The sequence below is a fragment of the Neoarius graeffei genome, chromosome 10 (assembly GCF_027579695.1).
Source record: "Neoarius graeffei isolate fNeoGra1 chromosome 10, fNeoGra1.pri, whole genome shotgun sequence".
Lineage (NCBI taxonomy): Eukaryota > Metazoa > Chordata > Actinopteri > Siluriformes > Ariidae > Neoarius > Neoarius graeffei.
The window spans coordinates 1843536-1858620 of NC_083578.1; the positions used below are offsets into that span (position 1 = coordinate 1843536).

Genomic DNA, 15085 nt, shown 5'->3' on the forward strand with positions numbered 1-15085 from the left:
GACCGAGTACATATATATTCATTCATGCAGTATAGAAATGAAATGAACTATATTATAGAATGATACATTATATTGTAAATTATATTAAACATTAATTTAAAATAATATACCATTATAATTGATGCACTAAAAACATTTTAACTATTAAACCAAGAATATTTTGGGAATAATGTTTTTAGAAAATTAACATACTCAAATATTATAATTAGAGATATTAAAGGGGAACTGAAGTCATTTTTAAACTTGCTTTATTTCTTAATTAATGTTTTATTCAATTAAATTTTTGGTTTTATTAACCTTATATCGTGACTCATATTGGCATATTATATTACACTTGTCAGCCTTTTTGGTTTTTAGTCATGTTGAATGTAGTTCGTTTGGTCCACGGTAGGCGTCGCTTATCTGCACGATCTTCGCGAGACTTGTGCAAAATTTAAAACGTGAAGTGTCAGCACTGCCATTTTGAAAACTGTTTACGCAGCGGCCAGATCGCCATATCATTCGAATTTAGATTAATTTCAAAATTTGCCAGCTTCATCAGTGATGGAGTGTCAGTCCTGCGCGCTGTGGCGTGTGCACCTGAAGGCGCGCCGAGTGGACTCCAGCACGCGCGCCATGAACAAGGCGCACCTGAGCTCAATTAAGGAACTATGTGTTTGCCTATTTAAGGACTGTGCTGATGCATTTGCACTGCAAAGTATTACAATACGCATGTATGCATTACTGAGCCTTTCTAATAGTTGTCTTGATTTCCTGTTTCACGATCCTTGTGCCTGTTTCTCGTTCTTGTCCTCGCTTAGCCTTTGATGTCCTGTTTGAGCCTCGACTGACCCTTTTGCCTGTATTCTCGTTTGTGATCTCGCCTGCCGTTTTGGATTGTTTGCCTGTGTATATATTGTCTCACTATATATATATATATATATATATATATATATATATATATATATATATATATATATATATATATACAGTGGTGCTTGAAAGTTTGTGAACCCTTTAGAATTTTCTATATTTCTGCATAAATATGACCTCAAACATCATCAGATTTTCACACAAGTCCTAAAAGTAGATAAAGAGAACCCAGTTAAACAAATGAGACAAAAATATTATACTTGGTCATTTATTTATTGAGGAAAATGATCCAATATTACATATCTGTGAGTGGCAAAAGTATGTGATCCCCTAGGATTAGCAGTTAATTTGAAGGTGAAATTAGAGTCAGGTGTTTTCAATCAATGGGATGACAATCAGGTGTGAGTGGGCGCCCTGTTTTATTTAAAGAACAGGGATCTATCAAAGTCTGATCTTCACAACACATGTTTGTGGAAGTGCATCATGCCATGAACAAAGGAGATTTCTGAGGACCTCAGAAAAAGCGTTGTTGATGCTCATCAGGCTGGAAAAGGTTACAAAACCATCTCTAAAGAGTTTGGACTCCACCAATCCACAGTCAGACAGATTGTGTACAAATGGAGGAAATTCAAGACCATTGTTACCCTCCCCAGGAGTGGTCGACCAACAAAGATCACTCCAAGAGCAAGGCGTGTAATAGTTGGCAAGGTCACAAAGGACCCCAGGGTAACTTCTAAGCAACTGAAGGCCTCTCTCACATTGGCTAATGTTAATGTTCATGAGTCCACCATCAGGAGAACACTGAACAACAATGGTGTGCATGGCAGGGTTGCAAAGAGAAAGCCACTGCTCTCCAAAAAGAATATGGCTGCTCATCTGCAGTTTGCTAAAGATCACGTGGACAAGCCAGAAGGCTATTGCAAAATGTTTTGTGGACAGATGAGACCAAAATAGAACTTTTTGGTTTAAATGAGAAGCGTTATGTTTGGAGAAAGGAAAACACTGCATTCCAGCATAAGAACCTTATCCCATCTGTGAAACATGGTGGTGGTAGTATCATGGTTTGGGCCTGTTTTGCTGCATCTGGGCCAGGACGGCTTGCCATCATTGATGGAACAATGAATTCTGAATTATACCAGCGAATTATAAAGGAAAATGTCAGGACATCTGTCCATGAACTGAATCTCAAGAGAAGGTGGGTCATGCAGCAAGACAACGACCCTAAGCACGCAAGTCGTTCTACCAAAGAATGGTTAAAGAAGAATAAAGTGAATGTTTTGGAATGACCAAGTCAAAGTCCTGACCTTAATCCAATGGAAATGTTGTGGAAGGACCTGAAGCGAGCAGTTCATGTGAGGAAACCCACCAACATCCCAGAGTTGAAGCTGTTCTGTATGGAGGAACGGGCTAAAATTCCTCCAAGCCGGTGTGCAGGACTGATCAACAGTTACCGCAAACGTTTAGTTGCAGTTATTGCTGCACAAGGGGGTCACACCAGATACTGAAAGCAAAGGGTCACATACTTTTGCCACTCACAGATATGTAATATTGGATCATTTTTCTCAATAAATAAATGACCAAGTATAATATTTTTGTCTCATTTGTTTAACTGGGTTCTCTTTATCTACTTTTAGGACTTGTGTGAAAATCTGATGATGTTTTAGGTCATATTTATGCAGAAATATAGAAAATTCTAAAGGGTTCACAAACTTTCAAGCACCACTGTATATATTCTGCACTTTATTAAACTGTATACTTCTGCACATACATCCACCTCCCTCACATACGTGACATGGAAATTATTCCATACGACTTCAAACCAACATGGAGTAGAGAAGAGTTGGAAAGATGACAGAATAAGGACGAGTCCGTTGCGCTGGTATTTACGTCATTACTGTCGCACAATTAAAACGTGCCAGATCAGGCGGCTGGTGGGTTTTCAAAATAATAAATACATGCGTGTATTTTTGTGATAAATCCATATTATACTGAGTGCATTTCCCACATAATCCTCACAAAGGTTTTGGACAGCACTACAAAATGGCGTCCCCACTACATAGTGCCCTATATAGCGAGTAGGGAGCGATTTCGGACACAGGGAAAACTTCCGGCTTGATTAAGTCAGCATTCAAAAGAGAACGCACGCGTCTTTTGACAATGTTGGCAGATGTTGGTGACTTTGATTTCCGCTGTACGTTTTACTTCCGTCCTACGATGTCTCGCACAGGTCTCAACGAATCTTGCTTACGGCCGTTGCTTTGACATATAGACTGATATATTACAGAGCATACGGTATTTCAAACACTCAGAACTTGCTACAGCAGCGACAAAATAGCGATCAAAAATGCATTCCTATATTTAATAAAATGAGATAAATAGAATTTTGATCATAAAAAATTTGCCTTCAGTTCCCCTTTAAAGGGACAGTTTATATATATATATTTTAAAAATTAAACTTCTGCTTTGTTATTTTATGATATGACAGTGATGTTGGTACATGTGTGTTCAAAACAGTAACATGCTCTTTTACATAAAGAGTTAATCAGAGGTGCTTTGGACAGTTAAAGGTTTTTTTTTTTTTTTTGCTTTGTAAAGGGGTTCTACTTGAAAACACCTTTAAAAAAGTGAACCGTTCTGTTCCAGGGTTCTGTGTAAAATCTTCAGTAACACAAGAGGGAGCTAAAGAGTTATGGATTTATTGATAATCAACAGAAACAGAAAACTATAATGTGAAAAATGGGATGTAACTTTAACTCACAGGCTCGTTCTTTATCTCACACACTCATACACACACTTGCCCACTCATACACACCATCACACACACTCATACACACCATCACACACCCTCATACACACACTCGCACACTCATACACACCCTCACACACTCATACACACCATCACACACCCTCACACACACTTGCACACTCATACACACCCTCACACACTCATACACACACTTGCACACTCATACACACCCTCACACACTCATACACACCCTCACACACTCATACACACACTTGCACACTCATACACACCCTCACACACTCATACACACCATCACACACCCTCACACACACTCGCACACTCATACACACCATCACACACTCATACACACCATCACACACCCTCACACACACTCGCACACTCATACACACCATCACACACCCTCACACACACTCGCACACTCATACACACCCTCACACACTCATACACACCATCACACACCCTCACACACACTCGCACACTCATACACACCATCACACACTCATACACACCATCACACACCCTCACACACACTCGCACACTCATACACACCCTCACACACTCATACACACCATCACACACCCTCACACACACTCGCACACTCATACACACCATCACACACTCATACACACCATCACACACCCTCACACACACTCGCACACTCATACACACCATCACACACCCTCACACACACTCGCACACTCATACACACCCTCACACACTCATACACACCATCACACACCCTCACACACACTCGCACACTCATACACACCATCACACACTCATACACACCATCACACACCCTCACACACACTCGCACACTCATACACACCATCACACACTCATACACACCATCACACACCCTCACACACACTCGCACACTCATACACACCATCACACACTCATACACACCATCACACACCCTCACACACACTTGCACACTCATACACACCCTCACACACTCATACACACACTTGCACACTCATACACACCCTCACACACACACACACACACACACACACACACACACACACACACACACACACACACACACACTTGCACACTCATACACACCCTCACACACACACACTCATACACACACTTGCACACTCATACACACCCTTGCACACTCATACACACCCTTGCACACTCATACACACCCTCACACACTCATACACACCATCACACACACTCGCACACTCATACACGCCATCACACACCCTCATGCACACACATACACGCCCTCACACACTCATACACACACATACACACCCTTACACACCTTCACACACTCATACACACACTCACACACTCATACACACACTTGCACACTCATACACGCCCTCACACACTCATACACACACATACACACCCTTACACACCTTCACACACTCATACACACACTCACACACTCATACACACCCTCACACACACTCACACACCCTCACATACTCATACACACACTTGCACACTCATACACACCCTCACACACCCTCACATACTCATACACACCCTTGCACACTCATACACACCCACACACACCCTCATACACACACTCGAACACTCATACACACCCTCACACTCTCATACACACACAAACACACCTTTACACACCTGCACACACTCATACACACCCTCACACACTCATACACACTCATACACAGCCTCACATGCTCATACACACCCTTACACACCTTCACACACTCAGACACACCCTCATACACACCTTCACAGTCTCATACACACACTCTTACACTCAAACATACCCTCACACACTTGTACACAACCTCAAACACTCATAAATACTTTCACACACTCGTATACACCTTCACACACTCATACACAACCTCAAACACTCATACACACCCTCACACGCTCATACACACCCTCACACACTCATACACACCCTCACACACTCATACACACCCTCACACGCTCATACACACCCTCACACACTCATACACACCCTCACACGCTCATACACACCCTCACACGCTCATACACACCTTCACACACTCATATAAACACTCGCACACTCATACACACCATCACACACCCTCACACACACTCGCACACTCATACACACCCTCACACACTCATACACACCATCACACACCCTCACACACACTCGCACACTCATACACACCATCACACACTCATACACACCATCACACACCCTCACACACACTCGCACACTCATACACACCATCACACACTCATACACACCATCACACACCCTCACACACACTCGCACACTCATACACACCATCACACACTCATACACACCATCACACACCCTCACACACACTTGCACACTCATACACACCCTCACACACTCATACACACACTTGCACACTCATACACACCCTCACACACACACACACACACACACACACACACACACACACACACACACACACTCGCACACTCATACACACCCTCACACACACACACACACACACACACACACACACACACACACACACACACACTTGCACACTCATACACACCCTCACACACACACACTCATACACACACTTGCACACTCATACACACCCTTGCACACTCATACACACCCTTGCACACTCATACACACCCTCACACACTCATACACACCATCACACACACTCGCACACTCATACACGCCATCACACACCCTCATGCACACACATACACGCCCTCACACACTCATACACACACATACACACCCTTACACACCTTCACACACTCATACACACACTCACACACTCATACACACACTTGCACACTCATACACGCCCTCACACACTCATACACACCATCACACACCCTCACACACACTCGCACACTCATACACACCATCACACACTCATACACACCATCACACACCCTCACACACACTCGCACACTCATACACACCATCACACACCCTCACACACACTCGCACACTCATACACACCCTCACACACTCATACACACCATCACACACCCTCACACACACTCGCACACTCATACACACCATCACACACTCATACACACCATCACACACCCTCACACACACTCGCACACTCATACACACCATCACACACTCATACACACCATCACACACCCTCACACACACTCGCACACTCATACACACCATCACACACTCATACACACCATCACACACCCTCACACACACTTGCACACTCATACACACCCTCACACACTCATACACACACTTGCACACTCATACACACCCTCACACACACACACACACACACACACACACACACACACACACACACACACACACTTGCACACTCATACACACCCTCACACACACACACTCATACACACACTTGCACACTCATACACACCCTTGCACACTCATACACACCCTTGCACACTCATACACACCCTCACACACTCATACACACCATCACACACACTCGCACACTCATACACGCCATCACACACCCTCATGCACACACATACACGCCCTCACACACTCATACACACACATACACACCCTTACACACCTTCACACACTCATACACACACTCACACACTCATACACACACTTGCACACTCATACACGCCCTCACACACTCATACACACACATACACACCCTTACACACCTTCACACACTCATACACACACTCACACACTCATACACACCCTCACACACACTCACACACCCTCACATACTCATACACACACTTGCACACTCATACACACCCTCACACACCCTCACATACTCATACACACCCTTGCACACTCATACACACCCACACACACCCTCATACACACACTCGAACACTCATACACACCCTCACACTCTCATACACACACAAACACACCTTTACACACCTGCACACACTCATACACACCCTCACACACTCATACACACTCATACACAGCCTCACATGCTCATACACACCCTTACACACCTTCACACACTCAGACACACCCTCATACACACCTTCACAGTCTCATACACACACTCTTACACTCAAACATACCCTCACACACTTGTACACAACCTCAAACACTCATAAATACTTTCACACACTCGTATACACCTTCACACACTCATACACAACCTCAAACACTCATACACACCCTCACACACTCATACACACCCTCACACGCTCATACACACCCTCACACACTCATACACACCCTCACACGCTCATACACACCCTCACACACTCATACACACCCTCACACGCTCATACACACCCTCACACACTCATACACACCCTCACACGCTCATACACACCCTCACACACTCATACACACCCTCACACGCTCATACACACCTTCACACACTCATATAAACACTCACACACTCATACACACCATCACACACTCTCAAACACTCATACACAATCTCACACACTCACATGCTCATACACACCCTCAAAGACTTGTACACACCCTCATACACTCGTACACACATTTATGTACACAACCATCGATGATTCTACATAAACTCATACACTTGTATATTATCACACACACTCGTACACAACCTCACGCACTTCTATATTATCTCACAGACTCATCCAAAACCTCCTACACTCATACTCAACCTCACACACTCACTTACACATAAGCTCACACTCTTACATAACCTCGCACACTTCTACACAACCTTAAATACTCATACACAAACCATGTAAAGAAATCTAAAAAGATAAGTGGTCTCAATGAATTATGCAGATGATCAGATAACAGAGGTGTATCATGCAGGTTATTCTGAATATGGGCCTGTACTGGGACGTGGTGTTTAGTCAGGTGGAAGTGCGTAGGCGAGAGTGAGAGCGTGATGCATCCTGAAAGTTCACTGCTGTCTGGGAGTAAGGGGACATGGTCAAGATGGCAGAAAAAAAGAGCAGAAAGAAGAAACAAGGAGGCGTTGATGCTAATCATGGTGACGTGTGTGTGTGTGTGTGTGTGTGTGTGTGTGTGTGTGTGTGTGTGTGTGTGTGTGTGTGTGTGTGTGAATGAGGTGATCCACCTACATACCAGAACTGAGTGCTTGAGAGACACATGGTGCCTTATGAAACTGTGATAATAATAATAATAATAATAATAATAATAATAATAATAATAATAATGAACTATTACTACTTCACATTATCATTCACTACCTCACACTTTCATACATTATGTCACATCCTCAAACACAACTTCAAACCATCATACGCTCTCACACATTCATAAGCAAACTCACATCCTCATACACTATCTCACACAATCATACACAAATTCACATCAACATATACTACCTCAGGCGGCACGGTGGTGTAGTGGTTAGTGCTGTCGCCTCACAGCAAGAAGGTCCGGGTTCGAGCCCCGTGGCCGGCGAGGGCCTTTCTGTGCGGAGTTTGCATGTTCTCCCCGTGTCCGCGTGGGTTTCCTCCGGGTGCTCCGGTTTCCCCCACAGTCCAAAGACATGCAGGTTAGGTTAACTGGTGACTCTAAATTGAGCGTAGGTGTGAATGTGAGTGTGAATGGTTGTCTGTGTCTATGTGTCAGCCCTGTGATGACCTGGCGACTTGTCCAGGGTGAACCCCGCCTTTCGCCCGTAGTCAGCTGGGATAGGCTCCAGCTCGCCTGCGACCCTGTAGAAGGATAAAGCGGCTACAGATAATGAGATGAGATATACTACCTCACATACCAGAGGTGTACGTGTGTGAGGTAGTGCATGAGAATCTGAGGTTGTGTATGAGCGTGTGAGGTAGTGCATGAGGATCTGAGGTTGTGTAAGTGTGTGAGGTAGTGCATGAGGATGTGAAGTTGTGTATGAGCATGGGAGGTAGTGCATGAGGAACAGAGGTTGTATATGAGCATGTGATGTAGTGCATAAGGATCTGAGGTTGTGTATGAGTGTGTGATGTAGTGCATAAAGATGTGATGTACATGAGTGTGTGAGGTAGTGCATGAGGATGTGAGGTTGTGTATAAGTGTGTGAGGTAGTGCGTGAGGATGTCTAGAAGTGTGTGAGGTAGTGCATGAGGATGTAAGGCTGTGTATAAGTGTGTGAGGTAGTGCATGAGGATCTGGGGTTGTGTATAAGTGAGAGGTAGTGCATGAGGATGTGAGGCTGTGTATAAGTGTGAGAGGTAGTGCATGAGGATCTGGGGTTGTGTATAAGTGTGAGAGGTAGTGCATGAGGATGTGAGGTTGTGTATAAGTGTGTGAGGTAGTGCGTGAGGATGTGTATAAGTGTGTGAGGTAGTGCATGAGGATGTAAGGCTGTGTATAAGTGTGTGAGGTAGTGCATGAGGATCTGGGGTTGTGTATAAGTGAGAGGTAGTGCATGAGGATGTGAGGCTGTGTATAAGTGTGAGAGGTAGTGCATGAGGATGTGAGGCTGTGTATAAGTGTGAGAGGTAGTGCATGAGGATGTGAGGCTGTGTATAAGTGTGAGAGGTAGTGCATGAGGATGTGAGGCTGTGTATAAGTGTGAGAGGTAGTGCATGAGGATGTAAGGCTGTGTATAAGTGTGTGAGGTAGTGCATGAGGATGTGAGGCTGTGTATAAGTGTGAGAGGTAGTACATGAGGATGTGAGGCTGTGTATAAGTGTGAGAGGTAGTGCATGAGGATGTAAGGCTGTGTATAAGTGTGTGAGGTAATGGATGAGGATGTGAGGCTGAGTATAAGTGTGAGAGGTAGTGCATGAGGATCTGGGGTTGTGTATAAGTGTGAGAGGTAGTGCATGAGGATGTGAGGCTATGTATAAGTGTGAGAGGTAGTGCATGAGGATCTGAGGTTGTGTGTAAGTGTGAGAGATAGTGTATGATAATGTGTGGTTATGTATAAGTGTGTGAGGTAGTGTGTGAGGATGTGTATAAGTGTGTGAGGTAGTGCATGAGGATGTAAGGCTGTGTATAAGTGTGTGAGGTAGTGCATGAGGATCTGGGGTTGTGTATAAGTGTGAGAGGTAGTGCATGAGGATGTGAGGCTGTGTATAAGTGTGAGAGGTAGTGCATGAGGATGTGAGGCTGTGTATAAGTGTGAGAGGTAGTGCGTGAGGATGTGTATAAGTGTGTGAGGTAGTGCATGAGGATGTAAGGCTGTGTATAAGTGTGTGAGGTAGTGCATGAGGATCTGGGGTTGTGTATAAGTGAGAGGTAGTGCATGAGGATGTGAGGCTGTGTATAAGTGTGAGAGGTAGTGCATGAGGATGTGAGGCTGTGTATAAGTGTGAGAGGTAGTGCATGAGGATGTGAGGCTGTGTATAAGTGTGAGAGGTAGTGCATGAGGATGTGAGGCTGTGTATAAGTGTGAGAGGTAGTGCATGAGGATGTAAGGCTGTGTATAAGTGTGTGAGGTAGTGCATGAGGATGTGAGGCTGTGTATAAGTGTGAGAGGTAGTACATGAGGATGTGAGGCTGTGTATAAGTGTGAGAGGTAGTGCATGAGGATGTAAGGCTGTGTATAAGTGTGTGAGGTAATGGATGAGGATGTGAGGCTGAGTATAAGTGTGTGAGGTAATGCATGAGGATGTGAGGCTGAGTATAAGTGTGAGAGGTAGTGCATGAGGATCTGGGGTTGTGTATAAGTGTGAGAGGTAGTGCATGAGGATGTGAGGCTATGTATAAGTGTGAGAGGTAGTGCATGAGGATCTGAGGTTGTGTGTAAGTGTGAGAGATAGTGTATGATAATGTGTGGTTATGTATGAGTGTGTGAGGTAGTGCATGAAGATGTGAGATTGTGTATACGTGTGAGAGGTGGTGCATGAGGATCTGAGGTTGTGTAAGATAGTGTGAGGTAGTGTATGAGGATGTGGGGTTGTGTATACGTGTGAGAGGTGGTGCATGAGGATCTGAGGTTGTGTAAGATAGTGTGAGGTAGTGTATGAGGATGTGGGGTTGTGTGTAAGTGTGAGAGGTAGTGTATGATAATGTCACATCATACACTTATACATAATCCCACATCCTCATGCACTACCTCTCACACTTATACACAGACTCATGTCATCATACACTACCACACACACACTCATATGGTATCTCACATCCTCATACTGTACATAACCTCACATCCTCATATGTGACCTTACGTCCTTGTACACTACCTCACACTGCCCTCCAGTGTTGTGAAAGTTCACACTTAACAAGAGTTAACTCAAAGTTCAATTCACACTCCAAAAAAATAAACTCGTCTTGTTCACTTTCATTTCTTCCTCATTTTTTTAATAAGCTGCTGAATCCAAAGTGAAAATTTTGATCGTCAATTTAAAAAACAAATTTCACCTACCATTAGAAAACTCTTGCAGTCTACACAAATCAGTTGTGTCACGACCAGCTCATTGGAGCACATCACTGTAAGACAAGACTGGTCAAGACAAGGAACCTGCTAGAACATTGGGATGGTCACGTAATACTTTTTCAAGGTGTGATCATGAAACACCGTTACACATCGTATTTCATATCTCAACATGAAAGTTTTGCCTGTGATCGCTACTTCTGCTCTGTGAGCATCGTTCACTCTCACCAGTGTGAGCTACACTCACGTTCCCATTGATTAGTTACAAACTGATTCTTTCAGTTCACCAAAAATATGAACACATTCAGTGAACATCACTGGTGTCCTCCATGCTGTAGATATGAATATAACAGCGATAACAACAGCTTATAGAGCAGCACTACACACCACCATGTGTCCATCCATCCATTATCTGTAGCCGCTTTATCCTGTTCTACAGGGTCGCAGGCGAGCTGGATCCTATCCCAGCTGACTACGGGTGAAAGGCGGGGTTCACCCTGGACAAGTCGCCAGGTCATCACAGGGCTGACACATAGACACAGACAACCATTCACACTCACATTCACACCTACGCTCAATTTAGAGTCACCAGTTAACCTAACCTGCATGTCTTTGGACTGTGGGGGAAACCGGAGCACCCGGAGGAAACCCACGCGGACACGGGGAGAACATGCAAACTCCGCACAGAAGGGCCCTCGCCGGCCACGGGGCTCGAACCCAGGACCTTCTTGCTGTGAGGCGACAGCGCTAACCACTACACCACTGTGCCACCTCCACCATGTGTCCGATTTTAATATTTAACGTTACCATAAAATATTTTTAAATGACGTGTTAAAGTTTTATATTTATTTTTTGTGAAGCTCTTTCTTTATTAAAGGGTCCCTTCCTTTCTCCCAACCTGGAATTCAGCCACTGATGTGTTGTGCGCCCTGAATACCGCGGTATATTGTATAACCGAATACCACCACGTGCATATCCACCAAACACACACACACACACGCACACCAGCATGATGTTATTGGCTCACCTTGAATTCCCCTCTCTCTCTCCTCTCCCTCCCTTTCTCCTTCCCTCTCTTTAGGATGAACAGATGAAGCCTATCATGAGTCTCTCGCTCCCTAAAAGCGACTCGACCGCTTCTCTCATCAGATCTTCCGCGGCGGACCGGAGATCGCGAGCCCCGGACGAGCCGCTCTGGAGCCCCGAGAGCGACGCGAGCTCGCGCCGGCCGCTCTGCCACCCGGCGCTGCTGCTGCCGTCGCCACCGGACCGGAAGCGCGCGGCGGGGAAGAGCCAGCCCAAACTGCGTGACGATGCACCGGAGCAGCCGGGCGCGAGCAGCGGCGGTGACGGTGGTGGGAAAGAACGCAAGACCTCCAGACACGCGCACCGACACCATCACCATCACCATCACCATAACAATCACCACCACCATCATCACCATCATCACCATCACCGGTCCGCGCGGGACGACCTGCCGCACGAGCCGCGCACCAGACATGCTCACGGTGCTCGCGTGCCCAACCGGACTCGGTCTTTCTCCGAGGGCTCGGAAGAGACGGCCTCCACTTCTTCTTCCACCTCGCTCCTGTTCTTCCAGTCCCCCCGGACACACCAGCGGACATCCGGCACCGGGGGACAAGCGCGCGACCCCGACCCGGGCTCGTGCTCACCGGCACCCGCAGCCTCCGCGAGCGCAGCATCTTCCGACTCGGACGTGAAACTGCGGCCTATTCTCAACTCCGTGTTCGGACAGGTGAGGAGCAGAGACCGTGCCGAGACACTACAGGGCTTCATTAACACCTGGACTAGCTTATTCACATCTGGACTGTTTAAATAACACCGACAGTGCAGAATGAACATCTGCAGAGTTTAAGTAACACCTGGATTTGGTCATTAACACCTGGACACATACAGTGCAGCTAGATTAAAACACAGAGATGATTAACACCGGCACTATCTAAACAATATCTCAAAACAGTATGTAATGAACATGTGCAGAGTTTAATCCACACCTGTGACACAGAATTCACGCCTACGGTACAAGATTGAATTAAAATCTAAAATAAAGGTTTCACTCCTCCAGCAGCTGCACTGTCTAAATAACACCTACAGTATTTTTTTAATGTACTGATTTAACACCAACAGCACCACATGAACACCTACAGAGTTTTACATGATTAAACAAACACTGAGAGTTGAATTAAAACCTAAAATATTGAATTAGCGCCTGCATTGGGCTGTTAAACACTGCACTCTTTAAAGACCATGCTGTGAATTAACACCATGGGGCAAGAATCATGGTTAGAGAAGCAGCTTTGGGACCAAAAGGTCGCTGGTTTGATTCCCAGGACAAGCAGGAATGACTGAAGTGCCCTTGAGCAAGGCATCGAACCCCCGGCTGCTCCCCAGGCTGCCCTGGGTGTGTTGTACACCGCTCTGGATAAGAGCGTCTGCTAAACGCCTGTAATGTGATTATACAGAGTGTGTGTGTGTAATTACAGTATGATTATATTGAGTGTATTTAATCAATTCAGTTTTATTTATTTTAACAATGCACATGTCACAAAGCAGCTTTACACTAATCTGGATAAAAATTTAAAGAAATGTGTTGATTAATTATTTCACCAGCTCATGTAAAGTGTTAAATAACGCTTCAGATAAAGATCGTGTTCCTCTCAGCGTAACTGCTAGTTTAGTTCGTGTTGCTGTTTACTGTGTAATTAAAACTAGCATTCTGTGTTAATCATTACACAGACCCATTTTTCAATACATCTTTGAACGTTTAATCAATTCTAGCTTCAGTTTAAGTTTTACTCTTCTGGAAGTTTCTTTGAGAACTCATCACGTTCTGAAGTCTGAAAATTAGCACATGCAAAATACACCCCCCCGAAGTATTGCTTACACACAACATCATTTAATGAATCAGACTGTACACAGACAACTTAGCTTCGTAATTTGTGACGTTAGTTGTAATAAATCAGAACCTGAATCAAACAGACACGTGTGTGATGTGACACGCACTAAAGCGGAGATTATAGGCGTTCATTATGTATTAGCTGCATTAGCATTGTAGCTCCAGTGCTAACATCAGGAATGTCACACACACAACTTTTTTTTTTTGGCTGATGAACTGCATTTTTTAAACACTGTATGCATTTTATTATGCCCAAACTATTTTTTATTAACTGTGTGTGTGTTTTGTGTGTGTGATGTAATGTTGGGT

At 44.7% G+C, this 15085-nt stretch overlaps 1 protein-coding gene across 1 annotated transcript in view; it reads left to right on the top strand.

Annotated features, from left to right (window-relative positions):
• The window catches only part of cabp1a (calcium binding protein 1a), a 42339-nt gene that overhangs the window by 2659 nt on the left and 24595 nt on the right, over nt 1–15085 (top strand). The window contains exon 2 of the mRNA XM_060930641.1: nt 12941–13615. Coding sequence (XP_060786624.1) covers nt 12950–13615 — 666 coding nt within the window. The 5' untranslated portion in view covers nt 12941–12949. The remainder of the gene's footprint in view (nt 1–12940; nt 13616–15085) is intronic.